Here is a 20,659-nt window from a genome sequence, read left to right as displayed (position 1 = left end):
TTCCCCCAGACTTGTTCTTCCCCCTGAATAAATGTCAACAGTAACTATTCATGGAATGCCTACTATGCGCCAGGCACTGAAGACAGCATGGATCACAGTCCTTATGAAGCTGATATTCTAATGCAGGGAGATGCATAACAAACGATTTTTTTTTCTATCTTTGTATCTATCTACTGTCAGACAGTTCTTTCTACACACCCACTTGCCTTAAGACAGTGACAAATACTAAGAGGAACACTAATTGCAGAGTAAGAGGGAAAGGAAGTGCTGAAGGCTGGGGAGGAAGCTGGTGGTTATTATTCTGTACAGTGGTCAGTCTATCAGTGACCTGAATGAAGTGAGGAAGTAAACCACATGAATATCTCGAAGAAACATGTTCTAGGCAGAGGAAGCAGCAAGAGCGCAGGCTTTGAGTTGGGATATGCTTGGCACATGTGAGGAATGAGAACTGAGGTTTATGTGGCTGGTAGGAGATGGATTCAGAGGGGCGGCAGGGCTGGATCACTGAAGACCGTGGAGGCCTTCGTAAGGACTTCAGCTTTCACACCATTTATGAATTGGAGTCATCACTGTCTTCTTTCTCTCACACCCTGGATCCAAGCCATCAGGCAATCCTGTGGGTGCCCTCTCCCTAACAGAGCCCCAGTAACAACCACTGCTCTGGTCCAAACCACCGTGAGCTATCACCAGAACTGCAACAGCCTCTCAATTCCCTTCTTCCACCTTGCCCCCTGAAACACCTCCTCACGAGACCTTTAAAAATGTCAATCAGACTGATTCAGTCACTGTTTCCCGTAACACCTTCCTAATGGCCTTCCTCCCAATCAGGGGAAAGGCAAAATCCTTACTACAGCTTCCAAAGCCCTATATGGTGCTCCTGTCCCTTGTGTCCACCCGACCCTCACTTTTTAATCACTCTTTCACTCATTCTATTCCTACCACATAGCATTCTCACGGTTCCTCCAAAAAGCCAACCATGTTCCCACTGCGAGGCTTGGCACTTGTTGTTCTCTGGGCTTCCAAACCACATTTCCCAGCTCTTCACATGACTTGCTTCCTCACTCACTTCACATCTGTTGATGTCACCTCCTTTCCCCACCACCCCATCTCTAGCAGCCCAAGGCCCCCTCACTCTCCCTTCTCCCCAATACTCTGTACTACTACTCTTCATATATCATCATCTGATGTCCTACATATTTACTTGCTTGGTTATCTATCTCCCCACATTGGAATATAAAACAGGATATTCATGGCTCTTTTGTTCACTGGTGTATCCCCAGTATCCAGGACACTCTCTGGCATGTAGAATACCTTTAAAATATTTGTTGAATGAATAAACAAACCAGTCTTAAGTCTGATCTTACAGGTGAGTTACCCCTTGGAATTATCCACACTGCTGCTGGAAGCACTTTTCAGAAGCTGTATATTTTCTGTGAACATCTCACAACAGAAGGGAAACTTAGTCTCCATCACCCTAAGTGTATGCAAGAAATAACACCATGATCCTGAAACTCAGTTTAACAGAATTTTCCTAAAGACTACAGATTCTCAGTTTCTCTAGTGTCTAGATGAAGGCACCCCTCAGGTCAACTGACATTTTCTATGTCTACTATGTTCAAGAAGTAACGACTGCATGTTACTGGCCCATTTTTTCAAAACCAAGAGCTATCAGCATGATACACTCATTTAAATTTATATTAAATGCTCTCTCAGGTCTACCCCAAAACTTTAGAAGTTGATGTTAACAAAAATTAAATCAGTAAACACAGAGACAACTTTTTCAATTAAGTATGACCAGCATTTTCTTTTTCATACTGGAGGAAGTACAACATACACACACGCACCCATATAAAACATCCAGCACATCTGCTCCTGCATTTCCTCTCTCCTGGCCCTGGCCAGCTCACCTTGTCGAAGTGCTGCTGCAAGATGTTTTTCATCTGCACCCTTTCAGCCGTCTCTGTTCCTGAACCAGAATTCAGACACCTGGAGAGAGTCCCAATTTCCTCCTCAGCATCCTCTCCAAGAAATATCCTTTCATCTAAATTCCCAACAGATAACACATACTCCTCATAGGCCTTATTGATGGCTTTACTATAGGGGGAAAAAAACATAACAAGAGACATGTACACTCACAGAAATGCCATTTCAGTTCATGTTTTAGGACACTTATTTCACTTTTTTTATTTACTAAGAAGTTGTAATAATTTTGTGAAAGCTAAATTGCAGATCACTGCTAATAATAAAAATTGAGGTGTATGAAAGACAAGCTTGCTACGCCATGCCGCTCCTCCGTACAGGTGTACTTCGCGGACAGAGTTTCAGGGTGGGTGCTCTGTGTCCTGGCAGGTGCAGTTTCTAGTGACATGCTGAGTTATCCTTCCTAGCTGCTCTAGGCATCTGTGAAGACCTCACAACTTTCCCACCATCGTTTTTAACCTATATAGTTCCAAAAGAATTTATCTCAAAAATTATGGTCCAAAAGCTTAACTATTAAAGCTTTAAAGAACAACCACGCAATTTTCAATAAATTTAAAACCATGTGCTTAGACTAACAGTTGATGGAATTTTTTACTGCTTTCCTATGTTTTCCCACAAAACATATTCCAAATTTCCAGGGTACAAACAATAAAAACAGTAAACTCTGAGATTTTCTAAGTATAAAATTTAAAATATTAAAATGATAACAGAAGTACTCACAAACTCTCTCCAAAATTCCCAGGTTCTAAAAACCCCGTAAGATTTTCTTCTTTTCCCTTAAGGAGCTACGATGAAAGAAAAGAACCTTAAGTCATCATATTAAAACAAATCTTTCCCTGGAAATATTTTCACATTACTTCTTTACTACTTACAAACCTTTTTTTCATAAAGTTTCCTAATATAGGGTTTCCAGAAATGTTCTTTTATTCCCTTTGCTTCCAAAACGAGGCCATCATGTAAGGAACAGAGTTTTTCAATGACACAAGGTGGGTCGGAGGAAGGTTTAAAATCCTTAGCATGAAAATCTTCAGACAGGCCTATAATGAATAAGATCACAGAACAGAGAGATCAGGTAGCATTCAAGGAGTCAAACTGTAATAAACGAAAATACAGAGTCTAATCAGCATGTGAGTTAGCGTGTAAGTATTTAGGAAACAGTACATAAGGGCCTAATTTGACTCTAAATATACCTCAAAAATAGCAAATAGACAAAAGAAAACATAGGCAGTAATCTCTTCAACATCATCCTTGGCAACATAGTTATGGACATGTCTCCTGAGGCAAGGGAAACAAAAACAAACTATTGAGACAACAGCAAAATAAAAAGCTTCTGCAGAACAAAGGAAACCATCAAAAAAAAAAAAAAGGCAACCTAGTGAATGGGAAAAGAAATCTGCAAATGATTTATCCAATAAGGGGTTAATATCCAAAATATATAAAGAATTCATACAACTCAACACCAAAAAACCAAACAATCTATTTAAAAAATGGGCAGAGGACCTCAACAGACATTTTTCCAAAGAAGACATCCAGATGGCCAACAGACACACGAAAAGATGCTCAATATCATTCATCATCAGGGAAAAGCAAATCAAAACCACAATGATACCACCTCACACCAGTCAGAATGGCTAGTATCAAAAAGACAAGAAATAACAAGCGTTGGTGAGGATGTGCTGAAAAGGGATTCCTCATATGCACTAGTGGTGGGATTATAATTTGGTGCAGCCACTATGGAAAACAGTATGGAATTTCCTCCAAAAACTTAAAATAGAAATACCATATGATCCAGTAATTCTACTGGGTATTTACCTAAAGAAAATGAAAACACTAATTCAGAAAGACACGCACCCCCATGTTTATTGCAGCATTATTTACAATAGCCATGATATGGAAGCTACCCAAGTGTCCATTGAAAGATGAATCTCTCTCTCTCTCTCTCTCTCTCTCTCTCTCTCACACACACACACACACACACACAGAGGAATATTACTCAGCTGTAAAAAAAAAAAAAAAAAGAATGAGATATTGCCATTTACAACAACATGGATGGACTTAGATGGTATTATACTAAGTGACAGACAAGATACCATGAGATTTCACTTACAAATGGAATCTATAAAGCACAACAAACAAGCAAACAAAAAACAGACTCTTAAGTACAGAAATCAAGCTGCTGGTTGCCAGAGCAGAGGTGGATGGGGGATTGGACAAAACAGATAAAAGGGATTAGGAGGTACAAACTTCCAGGGGTAACATAGTAAGTCTTCCCCCCACAGAGTACTGCTGGCCTGCTGGTCTGTGGTGAGCTGCAGATGCCAGTCTCTGTTCCGTAGGATGGCATATGTTGAAGTTGTCAAGAACAAGGCTTGCATCAAGAGATACCAAGTGAAATGTAGAAGACGACAAGAGGGTAAAACTGGTAACTGTGCTCAGAAATGCTTGGTAATTCTGGATAAAATAAGTACGACACACCCAAATACAGATGATGGTCCACGTAACCAACAGAGAAATCATTTGTCAGATTGTTCATGTCCATACAGAAAGAGAAATGATAGCTTGTGCAGTTCATACTCATGAACTCCCAAAGTATGGTGTGAAGGCTGACCTGAAAAATGTTGCTGCAGCATATCATACAGACCTGCTGCCGGCCTGCGGGCTTCTCAACAGGTCTGGTAGGGACACGACCTAGGAAGGCCAAGCGGAGGTGACTGGAGAGGAACGCAATGTGGAAAACACTAACGGTGAACCTGGTGCCTTCACCTGCTGTTTGGATGCAGGGCTGGCCAGAACTACTACCGGAAATAAAATCCGGGGGCCCTCGAGGGAGCTGTGGATGGAGGCCTGTCTGTTGCTCACAGTACCAAACAATTCCTTGGTTATGATTTGGAAAGCAAGGAATTCAATGGAGAAGTACATCAGAAGCATATCATGGATCAGAATATTGCAGATTAAATGTGTTACCTAATGGAAGAAGATGAAGATGCTTACAAGGAACACTTCTGTTAATACATAAAGAACAAAGTATCTCTGGACATGGTGAAGGAGATGTATAAGAAAGCTCTCGCTGCTACATGAGAGAAGCCAGTCTGTGAGAAGAAGCCTAAGACAGAAGTTAAAAAGAAGAGGTGCAACCATCCCAAAATGTCTCTTGCCCAGAAGAAAGATAGCGTAGCTCAGAAGAAGGCAAACTTCCTTAGAGCTCAGGAGCAGGCTGCTGAGAGCTAATCAACCAAAACACAATTTCTATGAAGGTTTTTTAGATAAAGACAATAAAAAAACTTATTCGCCAAGTAGCTAAAATAAATATAAGTCATGGAGACGAAAAGTACAACATAAAGAATATAGTCAGTAACAATGTAATAACATTGTGTGGTGAAAGATAGTGACTACACTTACCGTGGTGAGTGCTGGGTTATGTACAGAATTGTCAAATCACTATGCTGTACACTTGAAACCAATATGACATTGTATGTTAATTATACTTAAACGAAAATAAATAAATAGCAAACAGAAGTAAAGTGTATCACTACTCAAAAGATTGCACTTATTCAATTATTTATCTGGAGACATTTAAGAAAAAAACGTCAAGAAACAATTTTAGTATATTGCTGCAAGATCTAAAAAAAAATAAAATACAACTTTGCAAATAAGTCTGACATTCAAATAAAAAATACGACTTTGAAAAACATTACTATTCAAAGTATGTATAGTTTATATGCTTTCACTTCATTATATTGGAAGCATTTAACATGTTGATTTACAGCTTACTCTTGCCCTAGATTCAGTATGAGAAAAACTAAATAAGAGGGGAAAAATGAAAAGCAGTCACCATATAGAAATATAAAAGGGAGTTAGAAGGAAACAAGAGAAAAAAAAACATCAAATCAAAAACATTAAATGTACCAAAGCAGGAGCAACTAGGTAACTAACTCCCTAACTTTAAAAATCTACCTGGAGAGTCAGACAATCTCTCTAATTGTAACCACCCCAAAACTGAAAATCACTCAGAATCCTACCGTGGTATTATTCAAATAGCAACAGCATTATGTACTAGCTCTACAGATACTGTTTAATATTTATAATACTAATTGCCTGTAAGTTATGATTTGGTCTCTTACTGTAAATCACTCATAGAAATTACATACCTTAAAACCCGCTAAATGCATTGCCAAAATAATCACTTCTATTCATCTTTTAGTTTAAGAGCTAAAAACTCATTTTACTTATTTACAACCATTACTACTCCTCCTCTGTAGGAAAAAATTTGAAATGAAGAGAATTTCAATAAATCCATTTTGACCTCCTACTGTGTGTCAGGCACAAAGCCTGGCAATGTAGAAAAACATCATCAGTTTTAATGTCACTTTGCTACTCTGGGTTTTTTAATTCCTTCTTCTTGATGAGTATATACTGCAGAAACTCCTCAAGTCGTCAAGTAAGACTTTACACTTTGTAATATTTGCAACTGCTTTTTCCATAAATATTTTTACAGAGAGCTGAACTCCTAGAGATAAGTAGTTATAAGTACTCTGGAGAACCATGATGATGGAGCTTTTCAAAACACTTATGTTCTCTGATGCTAGAAATCTGTGGTATGTGTACAACTCCCAAGAGCAAACACAATGTAGAAATGTGAGTTGTCCAATAATCTCCGATTTATAATCTTACCTTTAAAATTAGGGTTTACCAGTTCTTTACGATTGGAACACTGAAGGGCATTTCCATAAACCAAGTCCAAAGCACACAGCAGAAGATGATAAGAATTGACCAAATCATCACTAATCATGGGGAAATTACCTACAGGAATGTAAACAGTTACAGAGTATATTTGCATCAACTTTACAATATTTTAAAAGTAATTTCTTCCTTTAATTAAAAGGACATTATGTAACACTGTACCAAAGCTGACTCAAAAGCTACATGAAGTGTTCTGGCAAATTTACATTTTGAAATATTACTCTTAAAGTCTAAGAAATTTCTAAGGGTGTAATGAACTAAAACTTTACTAAAAACGACATTCACTCACTCAATATTCATTAAATAAGCATTAAATCCCTAGAAGATGACCAAAATTTTATCACTGGTTTTTTCCTTTGAAAATTTTAAACAACTTCATAAATTATCTCAAACTGTAGGAAATTCTTTTGTATGAAAACATTTTTGTCTAAAAAATTACTAGATATTGTACACCTGAAACTAATTAACACTGTATGTTAACTATACTGGAATTAAAATTTAAAACTTAACTAATTAAAAACAAAAAAGTAAAAAAAAAAAATACATGGAGACAAACAATGAGATGGTCCAACATCTTTGGGATGCACAAAAAGCAGTTCTAAGAAGGAAACAAAAAAACAAACAAACAAACAAAAGGATTACTAGACACTCTTAGACGGGAACAGCTGAAAAAGAGTTTTTCATGTATATACTTTAAAAAGACCAGAGCCTATAATCAGACTCCTAACAGTAACATTTTAGATACTTTCTACACAGTAATAAAAACTCATACAGATTAATACAACAGGATCACAATGAAAGACCTCTAAGTCTAGAGCTAATATCCTAGGAATAATGTAGATAGATTGTAACAAAGAAAAAAGATACCAAAACTCAAACCTATCGAAACATGTCATTTCTGCAATGCTAGTTTAAGTCTAACACTGAAATTAGTTTTCACAGGCAGGTAAACAGTTTAATTCTCAGAAATTAAGAAATATTTCTAGATTTCTTTTATAACTTCGAGCATATCCATTTCCTCGTTAAACACTGCATATGCATGCTTCCTAATGATTTTACACTCTTATAACATCACATGAATTTAAGTTTAATAGCCAACATACCTCTGAGGGATTATTTCTAAACCTCAGCATTTTCACACATAATGCATGCCTGAATACATCCAAACACACACACACACACACACACACACACACTGCTTTGTTTCAGGCTTTTTTCCCCCTCTCCTTTCCTCCAAAGTTACCACTTACCTCCACATATCAGGATAACTCTCTCTTTGTATAGATGAAAACATTCAACAAATCAACTTAAATGAATTAAAGAGAAAAATTTTTTTTTCTGTTGTCAGAAAGACAAATGATAATTCATAGGTTGAGTTTTGCATAGATACAACCAAACTAACTTGCCTGGTCCCACTGTAAAGATGTTTAATATTAAAGTATACTCAGGTTCTCAAATGTAAAACCAGAAGTAGCACCTACTGGTTTCAAGCTACAAAGCCCATCACACTGACAAGCCTAAACTTGTCACTGGTTTGTACTTGCCATAAAGGAAAAAAAAAAAACACAGCAGCACTGTAACTTCTAACAAAAAATGGAAAGGCCCCCTAAAGACCAGAATCTTAAATTCCAAGACTGTCCCAACCTGAAATACTTTACATTTCAAATCCTGACTTTAGAAATAAACCTCACTTTGTAAGATAAGTTATCTTTCAAATAAAGATAACTTGTTTAAACTCCAAAGTTGGCTTATTTGTCAGGAACCAGGAGATCAAAGAGTGTGAAACAGGAAGTGGAACCGACTGGTCTTCAGGCCACAAAGGCCTTCGTGATGACAAGCCCAAACTTGTCACTGGTGTATACCTGCCACAGGAAGTCAACAAAGATAACAGGCAGAAAGTCGGCTTCTGTATCAGGAATGAGATAATCTGGGATTGCCCACAGCTGCAGGGAAGTCCTGAGAAAGGTGGCTGTGGAAGAGTACAACTCCCCCCAAACAACTGAATCAAGAACTGAATAAAACGAATTAAACTCTATTAGCAAAGATCCTAGTAATCATAAAAGATCATAGTGTCAGACAGTGAGGAGACAAAGATTCTTCAGATTAAATAATAACAGATGGAATAATAAAACTCAAACACTGAGTTAACTGCAGAGACAAAAAATATGCCACCCCAGGTGATCAAGTGAGACCAAAATGTAAATAAGGACAGTAACAGTCTTTGTAAATAGTTTATATATTACCAAACACATTCACTCCCAGGTACGCGAACACCATAAGAGGCATAAACAAAACAGATAAAAATCCCGGAAGTCAGATATACCTGCCCACAATCGAGTAACAAGATTAATACCGTATATAATCCCAGCCACGGCAAGCTAAAAGTGACAGCAAGGGTGACTGCCACTATGAGAATAGTTTATATGCTCCTACACCTTTATTTTGTACCACTTACCATACCACCTTTATCTCCAGTAAAGAAACGTAACAGTGTGACAGAAAGCAAAATATCAGCTTATTTTTGGCAGAACGATTTTTTCTTTATTTAAATTCAATTAGCCAACATATAGTACATCATTAGTTTCAGATGTAGTGTTCAATAATTCATCAGTTGCATATAACCCCCAGCGCTCATCACATCACGTGCCCTCCCCAATGCCCATCATCCAGTTGCCCCATCCTCCCACCCACTTCCCCCTCCGCAACCCTCCGTTTGTTTCCCAGAGTCAAGAGTCTCTCGTGGTTTGTCTCCCTCTCTGACCTCCTCCCATTCAGTTTTCCATCCCTTCCCCTATGATCCTCTGCACTATCTCTTATATTCCACATACAGTGAAACCATATGATAATTGTCTTTCTCTGATTGACTTATTTCACTTAGCATAACACCTTCATTCAACCATGTAGCTCAGGGAGGAAGACTGAGTGAGGGAGGACCAGCTATAATCAGACCCATCAAATGCCAAGACCAATGGAGTGACACATCCTTCCTAGAGGGCCTTTGCATCTGGCATGAAACCGAGAGCTAGATCTGGGTTCAAATCCTAGCTCTGTTTCTAGCAGCTAGTTTTTGGGCCTCAGTTACCTAATCTTAAAAGTAAATAATTTGAGCTACTTGATCTAATAATGAGAATCTCTTACATTTATTTTATTTATTTATTTTTTAAGATTTTATTTATTTGACAGAGAGAGACAGCCAGCGAGAGAGGGAACAGAAGCAGGGGGAGTGGGAGAGAAAGAAGCAGGCTTCCAGCAGAGGAGCCCGATGCGGGGCTCGATCCCAGAAAGCCAGGATCACGCCCTGAGCTGAAGGCAGATGCTTAATGACTGAGCCACCCAGGCGCCCCAAGAATCTCTTACATTTATAAAATTCCTTCCAGCTCTATGATTCTTTGATTATAACTTTGTATTTTATTGGGTTTTCTTCATAGCAAAGGCATCCTACAAAGTCTATGTAATTAATGTAACTGTATTTTCTTTTCTTCTTGAGATTACTAAGAATCATTTCTACATAGAAATATAGAGAGGATCCCCCCCAAAAAAATTTTTTTTCACTGAATACAGACCTTGGGAAAGTTAAGGGAGATGGGAAGGGGGAGAAAATAAATTGTATCCAAAGGCATTTGAGCAAGTATATTTATCTGAACAAAATGCAAAAAGTAATCTGAACTACACACACTGAGGGTGAACAGTCACACTCAACGAAGTCAGACGTGGCTCATGAAAAATACAGCTCAAGATACCAGCACAAACGACTGATGTGTTTTCAGTCCGTAACTCAGAAGAATAGCTTTGAGTGGAAAAGATGTTACATAAGAACAAAATTAAAGGATTTTCCACTTAAGAAGTTTTGGACATTATAAAGAAATTCAAGACTTTTATGCATAGGCTCTACTTAAAAACGAATCCGAGATTTAAAAAAACCCTTAAGAAATTTTTCAGTGAGCATCTTTCCCTGATACACATTACAGGTTGACAAAAGTAATATGTGAACATCTAAATAAGCTAACATCTAGATAAATATTGCTCTGTCTTACCTTTTGCATATATAAAGAGCACCCAACAAAAATGGAAAACTTCGGACACGGTGCAGGGCTGTCGCCTTTGGGGGAGAAAAAAAAGTCATGAGATAACAGAAGCATTCGAAAAAGACATCACAAATGACTATAAAGTAGGTGAGACACCAAACCCACAGTTAAAGGGAGTAAGAGCAGATTCACTTCATACGGAAAACGTGCAAGAAGTTCTGCTCCAACCAAACACTGGTAAGGACAAAGCCAAAGAAAGAGTTCATCCCAGAAAGAAGACAATTCTGAAGAATTTTAAAAAGTTTTTGAGGTCAAGACAAGTAAGGTAGAAAATAAATAAAAACAGTTCTTTTGATGACATCAGCAAGGCTAATGCTGCTTTCCGACCGTGTATACAATCAGATTATTTCCCCATTTTTTTTTCCTGTATCATAGCTGATGAACTGTAAACCCTCCCTCCCTCCCTAAAGACATTCCAGATTACATCAAGTCACAAAAACACTATTTAATGTAAATTCTGGGCTTCCTAGAATTCTTTATTCCTTATCGTTCAGACGATTCATTCTATTTTGCCAAGGTGCCTGCCTAAGGGAGTTTCAGACCTGTTTTAAACTCTTGGCTTTTCTACCAGAACCTCTGGCACTGTTTAGATAAGACATTTGTGGTCTCCACATCCCAACAAGGAGCTCTGAGGAGAAGCAGCAGGACATGGGGTTTAGTTCCCCCCACTGCCCTGCTAGGCACACTTGCTCTCTGTGTGCCTCCCTCTCATCCGCTGAACGATTATTCTGCTCGGGCACAGTTTTGTACTTAGTCACCAGTCCATGGCAAGGATTAAATGTCAGTGCCCTGCTTTTAAAAGTGGCCTCTCGGGGTGCCTGGGTGGCTCAGTCGGTTAAGCATCTGACTCTTGATTTTGTCTCATGATCTCAGGGCTGTGGGATCGAACCCCTCACTGGGCTCCACACTCAGCACAGAGTCTGCTTGAGAGTCTCTCTCTCTCTCCAATTTTCGTGCATGCTCTAAGATAAATAAATAAAATCTTTTTAAAAAATTAAAAAATACAAAATAAAAGTAGCCTCCCTACCATAGGCACATGAGAAACTATCCAGTTTTAAGGCCTACCAAGATAAAAGCCAGACTTTTTAGCTTAACACTCAAGCCACTCTAAAAACTGAATCTTTAACTTGAGAACCCAAGAACTTAACCTACTAGGCCAAACTGCGTCTTACTTTGCCATTTTGGCGTATTTCTCCTTTATCCTATGCAACGAAGGCTCTATACCTCCAAATTCATTGCAATCCTACCCATTGTTCCTTACTCTATGAAACCTTAGCTGACTGGGTCATGTACCATGGTTTAATTCTGGCTCAGAAGCTGTACGTTTCTGTTATCTTTTGCATTCTACATGCCTCCTCTCCACAACTATTCTGTAAGCTCTCAAAAGACAGTGGCTGTGGGTTTTTGGTGTTTTGTTTTGTTTTGTTTTTTTAATTATTTTTTTAAAGATTTTATTTTTTTATTTATGTGACAGAGAGACAGCCAGCGAGAGAGGGAACACAGCAGGGGGAGTGGGAGAGGAAGAAGCAGGCTCCCAGCGGAGGAGCCCGATGTGGGGCTCGATCCCGCAACACTGGGATCACGCCCTGAGCCGAAGGCAGACGCTTAACGACTGCGCCACCCAGGCGCCCCCTTTTTTTTTTAAAGACTTGTGTCCAGGGGTGCCTGGGTGGCTTAGTCGGTTAAGGATCCAACTCTTTTTTTTTTTTAAGATTTTATTTATTTATTTGACAGAGAGAGAGACAGCCAGTGAGAGACGGAACACAGGCAGGGGGAGTGGGAGAGGAAGAAGCAGGCTCCCAGCGGAGAAGCCTGATGTGGGGCTCGATCCCAGGACTCTGGGATCACGCCCTGAGCCGAAGGCAGATGCCCAATGACTAAGCCACCCGGGTGCTCCAAGGATCCAACTCTTGACTTTGGCTCAGGTCATGATCTCAGAGTTGTGGGACTGAGCCCCGCGTCAGGCTCTGCGCTGAGCATGGAGCCTGCTTAAGGATTCTCTCGCTCCCTCTCTTTCTTTCGCTCTCTCAAAAATAAATACATAAATACTTGTGTCCTATATAATACCTAACAACATACTTCACACAGTAAGTTCTCAATAAATACCCAGTAACAAACTTTCAAAGTATGTGTGAGATGCAGTACAGAGTCACGGTGAAGCACAGGGGCTCTGTGAGCAGACCACTAATTTCAATAATAGCTTCACACTTACTGTGTGACCCTGACCAAATTACTTAACCTCTCAAGGGCTTAGGTTCCCCCACCTGTAACAATAACATCAACCTCATGTGGTTGTCCTAGGGATTCACTGAAGGACTACAGGTTTAAATCTTAGAACAGTCCCCATAATAAATGCTCAGTAAACAGTACATATCATTACTATTAGCCAAAAGTACTAATAAATGTATACAGAGTGATCTAAATGTAAAATTTTTTTAAATTATCTTACAATTTTCTTAACTACAATTAGGTTGTATACACACCCTACAAAATATCAAAGCAAGTACAATCTAAAATCATTTTCTACAACACTCCAAAGAAAGAAGATATTCTCTATCTTTCTATAAATGATGACATCAGCCTCACTCAGACTTAGAACAAAGCATCTATCCAAACTCTGGAAATAGTTCTCAAAAATTACAAGCAAACTAGAGCAGCTGCTTCCTTAACAGTGGGGTCAACTATCTAAGAAAGTATACAGCTTCTTCCATTTTTAAAAGCTGCTCACTTGGGGCGCCTGGGTGGTTCAGTCAGTTAAGCATCTGCCTTCAGCTCAGGTCATGATCCCAGAGTCCTGGGATCAAGCCCCATGTTGGGCTTCCTGCTCAGCAGGGAATCTGCTTCTCCTTCTGCCTCTGCCTCTGCTCCTGCTCCATTTCTCTCTCTCTTGCTCACTCTCTCTCTCTCAAATAAATAAATTAAAAAAAAAAAGGTGCTCACTTAACTATAAAATCCTTCACAATCTGGGGAAAAATTTGATATCAAAAAAGAGGCAAAAAAAAAAAAAGAAAGAAAAGGAAGAGAGGCAAACATTATTCATTCAATTATAATAACTCCTTTTCCCTGACTTTCTTTGTCAACATTGTTCTAGTTCTAATTTAAGAACAATTTCCATTTCTACTTTATGAAAAAGTGTTCATGATAAAGGTAGAGAATTTGCATCCCATGATTGCCTTTTATCTATCAGGAAAGATGGAAAACACTGAGTCAGAATGAGTTTATAGATTTTGCAGACATGATCAGAAAGCACAAATTCATAATAGTTTCAGGTCCCCTATTCTCCCCCATCCAGTTTCTCTACTCTTGGTTGACTGTCAAACTTCAAAATACATACAGAAGCCAGTTCAAAGGGGATTTACTGTTACTAAGCTGGACATAAAAGTCAAATAATAGAAATAGTCAACACAGACAGTAACAGAAAATTAAGAAGTCAATTTCTATACTAAGGTGGCCAATTGGTGAAAATATCTAAGGTCTGACTTTTGTATTTTTGGGTGCTTAAATGAAAAGGGAAAGCTTATAGAAACAATAATTCCATGCATTTTGCAATATGAAGGAAGCCAAATTCTTCATGGCTAACATGCAATGAGAAGCAAGAAATTATTATTAAAAGAGAGCTATAGGAAAGAAAGATTATTTATGAAATCACATTTTTTTTAAGACTAGCAAAATATGGGGCGCCGGGACCCTGGGATCACCCCTACCATCAGGCTCCCTGCTCAGCAGGGAGTCTGGTTCTCCCTCTCCCTCTCCCTGCCACTCCCTCTGCTTGTGCTCTCCCTCTCTCGGTCAAATAAATAAATAACATCTTAAAATAAATACATGAATAATGTTAAAAGGAACCTGATGGAAAAAGAACAAATTCAAACTTTGGAGTCAACAGGCTCCAAATTCCAGGCATACCAATTATTGGGGAAAAAAAGACTAGCAAAGTAGGGGCATCTGGGTGGTTCCATGGTTAAGCGACCAACTCTCGATTTCCATTCAGGTCATGATCTTGTGGGTTGTGAGACTGAGCCCCACGACAGCCTCCTAGCTGGGCGTGGAGCCTGCTTAAGATTCTCTCTCCGCCCCTCCCCCCACCTCGTCTGCATGCATTCTTTCTCTCTCTCTCTCTCTCTAAAAAAACAAAACAAAAAAAACTAACAAAATAAACTGAGGGACACAAACTGAGGGATCAGAACTGTAGCGCGGATTTTTAAAAAAATGTATATTCCTAACAAATATAAAAACATACCGCTGTTTTCTTCCTCTCTGCTGACGAGGCTGCTCCTCTTGAGGATATTTAAAAATGTCCTGAAAAATGGGTTCATATTTCTTAAAAATTACTGCTGAAACAGTGAAGTTTCTTTCTAATCTCTCAGTACGTTCTCTGAAATGTGGGGGTAGATTTGCCATGTCTTCCCACTTCTTCATCTTGTTAAAAAATTCAATTAAGCTGAAAGCAAAAATAAAAAAGGAGATATTTTCAAAATTAACACAAATGTAATTAAATCAAAATTTAACTCATTAAATTATATATTTTAGACAGTGATAAAATCACAATTTATGCCTCTGACTAGGTTAATCTTTTACAGAGTTTGGTTTATTTCTCTGATTTTCCTAATCTATTTTTCTGAGATTACCTGAGGGTTTTATTTTTTTAATTAGGAAATATACAAAAATACAAAATAATTAATCAGAGTAATGGTACCAACACATACGTACCCAACTGCCAGATTTAACAAACGTTAACGTATTGAATAAAATTTGCCACATTTGCTTCAGGTTCTACAGAAACAGCCAAATTCCCATTTGTACTTCTCCCCAAACCCACATTCCCCTCTGCCTCCCCAAAGACAACCACCACTCTAAAGTTTGTCCGAATCCTTCCCATCCATGTTCTTATACTTACTACTTAGTGTACCTACTATATGGATCTATACGTATCCAGAAACAGTAAGGAGTATCTTTTGTATGTGTGGCTTTAAGATTTTACATAAACAGTATCATACTCTAAGTAGCATTCTGCAACTTGCTTTTTCATTCAATGTTTTTTAGATTAACAATGATACATGCAGATCTCACTCACTTTAATTGTTAAAAATATTCCTTCATATGAACTACCGTGACTCTTTGCATTCATTCCCAAACCAATGGAAATTGAGGTTTCTAATTTTACATTATTACAAAAAAAAAAATGCTGTAATCAACACATTCTTGTACACGCACGTAAGAGCTTCTTTAGGGACAACACCAAGAAGTAGAATTGCTGAGTCAGAGACTGTGCATCTTCAACTTTACTAGATATTGTCAAATTTCCCATTCGAGTACCCAGGCCGGTTTATACTGCCACCAATGTACCCCAGCAATACAGATTTACTGTTTCCCTACATAATGACCAAAGCTGGTTTTATCAGACTTCAAATTACCCCAATCTGATGAGAATGACAACTACCTTGTTTTTAATTTGATCTTCCTTGGTTACCAGTGAAATTAAACATCTTTACATACACCTATTAGCTATGTGAGTTTTGACCTGGGGAAACCACATTCCTTACCCCTTGTTTTATAGCTGTTTGTCAGTCATGCAACCATTTGTTAGTAGCTCTTTATATAATTCTGGATACTGACCTTTTGTCAGTTATACACATTGTAAATATCTTCTCCCGACATATGCTTTGTTTTTAACCCATTTTAGTCCATTATGGCAGAAAAGTAAATAATCTGAACTCAAAGGTAAAAATTTAAAGGGAGAAACTGAGGTTTTCAAATGGAAATACAACTGAAGTCTAGGACTGTCCTTTTGCATTAAAATGTTGGAAAGCTCAGTTTACTATGGTTCATGATGATGATACCATAACTTGACCTTTGCTTCTACAGTTCCTTATCTGTCACTTAACTGGATTACTCTACCTCCCCTTTTCTTCTCAGTAATGATTGTATTTTTGCACCTTATTTAAGTTCACTTCTGCAGGTTCAGCCCAGAGGTTCAACTCTTTATGCACTGCCTCCTGTTCTTAGGCCTAAATATAACTCAGGATGGAGTTCAAGGTTAATAAGTAGACTACAGCTAAAATATTACATTTCTTGTTATTTTAATAGCAAGTGATTTTTAAGCCATTAGGTACATAAATTTTGACTGTGGTATTCTCCCCCACCAAGTGCCAAATATCCTTTTTCCACCAATCTTTAATAAGTCATAAAAGAAAATTGACCCAAAAGGCACAAATAATAAATGTAATCAATTCACTACACAACGGACAGAAAAAGCAATTTCTGCCTCTTCTTTAAAACATTATTTGACCCTTTCAATAACTGATAGTAACAGTGTTGCTTATCCCCACAAACAGGAAACAGGGAAGTCTTTACACATTCCATATAATAAAATACAAATCCTGTGCATGTGGCTCCAAGTTTAACACCATATTTTACTTACCTTTACAATTTAGAGCATATCCTAAAGTTTCTCAATATCCTTATTTAGAATTCTCTCAATACTGTACAATGATAAGTCATAACCTTTAATAGTAAATTCTTCATACAAATGCCTAATACATTAAAATTTCCAGACTTTTCACTAAAGAAGTAAAGTATAATAGATACTTAGATGTGGCAAAGGAAAACCATGACCTACTTTCTAAATTCAGCACTCTATAGGTACAAACGCCTGGGAAATGATGAGAGAATTCTTTACTATCACTATGATTTTTGAGCTTTCATATTTGTCACACTCTACCTTTCAAACACTGACATAGTTACCTCTGCTCTGAACATCGCAGGATTCTAGTCAGAGATACATAGTTTCCTTCAACTGTCCCTTTGCTTACAGTTGGCACAGATTTTCTGCAAGCCACATATAAGGCACATGCTAACCAATGAAGATCATTTCCCTGTAAAATAAAAGAAAATTGAGTTTTAGCTAATGAGCTATATAAACACTTCAATATAATAAACTTTTTGGATTAAATGGAAGGCATTATTTTTGTTTGTGGGAAACTGTATTTTCAATGATGGCTCTATCCCATATGCTCTTTATACTGTGACATTGACATTTTCACCCTGAGAGACAGGAATCTGTGTTCTTGTTCCCTCATTTTCAACTGTCTCCTCTAATAGCACATGTGAAAATGATGCTATGTAACTTGCAAGATCATAAAGGGCAATAAAGATTCTACCTGGCTCACTCTCTCAGCACACGTGCCCTGGGTGTCTCAGTGTGGGAAAAATTAACGGTCAGAGACTCAATTTTCTTATCTGAGGGCTGTGAGAATGAAATGACTTACAAGCATAAAGCACAGAAAATACAAGAAATCAAAAGATAAAATTCTATAACCAATACTCTGTATTAAATATCATATGAGGGGTGTCTGGGTGGCTCAGTCAGTTAGTGTCTGCCTTCTGCTCAGGTCATGATCCCAGCACCTGGGATCAAGCCTTGCATGGAGCCCTGCATCGGGCTCCCTGCTCAACAGGGAGTCTGCTTCTCTCTCTCCTCCCCACTCCTTCTCTCTCCAGCTATCTCTGTCTCTCTCTCCCTCTCAAATACATAAATAAAATCTTTCTAAAAAATATCATGAGTCTTATTTTCCATTGTACACTTCCATGAGACTGACATCCTGCGTTGCCTTACAGCATACCCGACCACAAACTCCACAAGGGCAGAGATTTTTGAGTTTTGTTCGCTGCTCTGTCCCCACCATCTACAACAGTATCTGGCAAAGAAGAGGTAATAAGTAAATATTTGATAAATGAATATTCATTCATTCATTCATTGGGTAAACTGAGCTAAGAATCTGAAAAATCCAAGTCTTTAAAAAACTGAGTAATCAAACGTGTCTTCAAAAATAATTTACTAATCATCTATTGTTTGTCACTTGCTCATATAACACTGCACTTCATACAAATTAACCTCTGTGAGCTGAAATACCTCAGCTGTATGGTGATAATACTTGTTCTATCCAATTTAAAAGATTATCGTGGGGATAAAATAAGAGCTTATTTGGAAGCACCTATGCCCATCACCAAAGAACCACTGGAACCACTGACCAAAGAACCACTGAGGAATAAATAGGAATATGGCCTAATTGAGCCACAAAGGAGCTCTCCGTAAACTCTCAAGCACAAGCGCCGTCCACGACCACCTTACGTGCCAGAAACCACACGTTACCTGATTAAACCTTCAGAACAACTCTGTGAGGTTGGTACAAATACCTCAAATTTACATATCACAAAATTGAGTTTTGGAGTGGTTAACTAAATTGTCCAAAGTCACCTAGGTCTGTCAAGTTCTAAAGCCACTATATTACTAGCCTTTCCCCCACCCTGTAGATATAACTACAGGGAGAAAGAACTGAAATAAGATTCTATTAATGCAAGAATAAATAGAAAGTAACTTTAGTTAGAGTCACATACAGGCAAAAACACCCTGTTATTATAATTAAGCAATACCTTGATTAGACCTTCCCATTCTGGGTCTATCTGCCCCGCTCTTTCCACAAACTGTAAAACAACTTAAGAAAATCCTACGGCCTCCTGTTCAATGGCACACACAAGCAAACAGCTGATAAACAATCCAGACTTCCGTGTCACTTCCCATTGGTTCATAAAGGGGAGGTGCCTACAGAGTTGAGCCTCACTGGCTAGAATGGCCATTTTTCTCATCTGCAAGCCCCGTCCGAAGAAAGGGACATAACATGCCTAAATCAGAGCGGATACAGAGTCCTGTACAACGTCTGGGGTGACCAAAAGGTCCTCAAGGTCGTCGCAGTCCGGACTTCCTAGGGACAAACGGGGGGCGTGTATCTATATGCAGGTAGGCAGAAAGCCCGTTTCATTTGCCCTAAGGAAGAGTCGCCTTAGTTTACACACAAACACAGCCCGAAACTTAACGACGCGTTTACTCTACGGATGCAATGCCGAGACAAAGGCAATTTGGTACAGCCGGAAAAGAACTGAAGGAGCAGCCTAGCAACCGAGGCGCTAAACGGGCTAATCCCCGTGGGAGCACAGCCAAGTTCCCTCCCCTTCTTACGGTCTCAACAACTGCACCTGTTCATTCTGCCAACAAGGTGGTTGTATTTTTGCAATCGTGACCCCAGCACGACCTCAGCCTCGCGCTGCCACTTTAGGGCAAGAGGTGTTCCCCACTCGGAACCCGAAAAGGAACAGCTGCGAGAGGGCTCACTTGCAGGGCCGCTAAAAGCTTTCCGAAGCCAGGTCTCCAGGACTAAGGCGCGCAGGGTTGATTCCCACCGCTCTGCAGGCTGGGGAGCTGAGACCCGGGGCCTGCTCGCGGGTCCCTGCAGGGCGCCCGACCCGGGGAGGGGAGGGGACCCATTCCCGCGGCGGGGCGCGACGACTAGGCCCTGAAAGCCCCTCCTTTCCTCCCCCGGGCGCACCTCCAGCGTGTAGCTCTCGCTCATGTTGCGGTAGCTGTCCCAGGCCTCCGCCCGCGCCGCCTCGTCCATGTTCAGGCGGCTGCACAGCTCGTCGAACCGCTGCTGGGTCTGAGGGGCCGGCGACCGGGCCGTCTGCGCGGCGTCCTCCGCCTCCCCGTCGTCTTCCTCCTCCTCGTCCGAGGCTGCCGCCGCCGGAGGAGGAGGCGGAGGCGGCGGCGACTGGTCGCCTCCCGACGGCATAGCGCACCCCTTTGCGGCCGGTCCTCAGGTGAACTGAGGGCCGGAGCCCGCAGCCATTCAAACCGCGAAGCGCCCGCCCGTCGGCCGTCCGCACAGCGACTGCGCCGCCACCAAGGAAGCTAGACCTTAAGTAGGCACCCGTAGTTCTGAGCGTGGCCTGCTGGGAAATGTAGTCCGAGCCGGAGGCCCATGGGGGCCAAAAATCATGTTTAAAAAAAATCAACCCATGTAGTG

At 39.7% G+C, this 20,659-nt stretch overlaps 1 protein-coding gene and 1 pseudogene across 4 annotated transcripts in view; one reads left to right on the top strand and one right to left on the bottom strand.

The window, feature by feature from the left end:
• RBL2 (RB transcriptional corepressor like 2) overlaps nucleotides 1-20,425 on the bottom strand; it is a 51,249-nt gene extending 30,824 nt beyond the window's left edge. For 2 of the 4 annotated variants that reach the window (XR_004619274.1, XM_019808744.2), the window contains exons 1-8: nucleotides 20,186-20,425; nucleotides 17,547-17,677; nucleotides 15,043-15,243; nucleotides 10,755-10,819; nucleotides 6,652-6,780; nucleotides 2,857-3,017; nucleotides 2,701-2,765; nucleotides 1,908-2,094 (exon numbers count right to left, since the gene is read on the bottom strand). Coding sequence is in view for 3 of the 4 variants with exons in the window: in XM_019808744.2 (XP_019664303.2) it covers nucleotides 1,908-2,094; nucleotides 2,701-2,765; nucleotides 2,857-3,017; nucleotides 6,652-6,780; nucleotides 10,755-10,819; nucleotides 15,043-15,243; nucleotides 17,547-17,677; nucleotides 20,186-20,425 (1,179 nt within the window). In the remaining variant the exon portion in view is untranslated. Of the gene's footprint in view, nucleotides 1-1,907; nucleotides 2,095-2,700; nucleotides 2,766-2,856; nucleotides 3,018-6,651; nucleotides 6,781-7,970; nucleotides 9,292-10,754; nucleotides 10,820-15,042; nucleotides 15,244-17,546; nucleotides 17,678-19,235; nucleotides 19,350-20,185 lie in introns of those variants that run through there. The other 2 variants (XM_034639623.1, XM_034639624.1) reach the window with 2 other exon arrangements.
• Nucleotides 4,306-5,208, top strand: LOC100464126 (annotated as a pseudogene).
• Nucleotides 20,426-20,659: the final 234 nt, after the last annotated feature.

This window comes from Ailuropoda melanoleuca, chromosome 12 (assembly GCF_002007445.2).
Source record: "Ailuropoda melanoleuca isolate Jingjing chromosome 12, ASM200744v2, whole genome shotgun sequence".
Taxonomy (NCBI): domain Eukaryota; kingdom Metazoa; phylum Chordata; class Mammalia; order Carnivora; family Ursidae; genus Ailuropoda; species Ailuropoda melanoleuca.
Note: the sequence above shows the minus strand (reverse complement) of the source record. Positions and strands in the feature narration are given on the sequence as shown.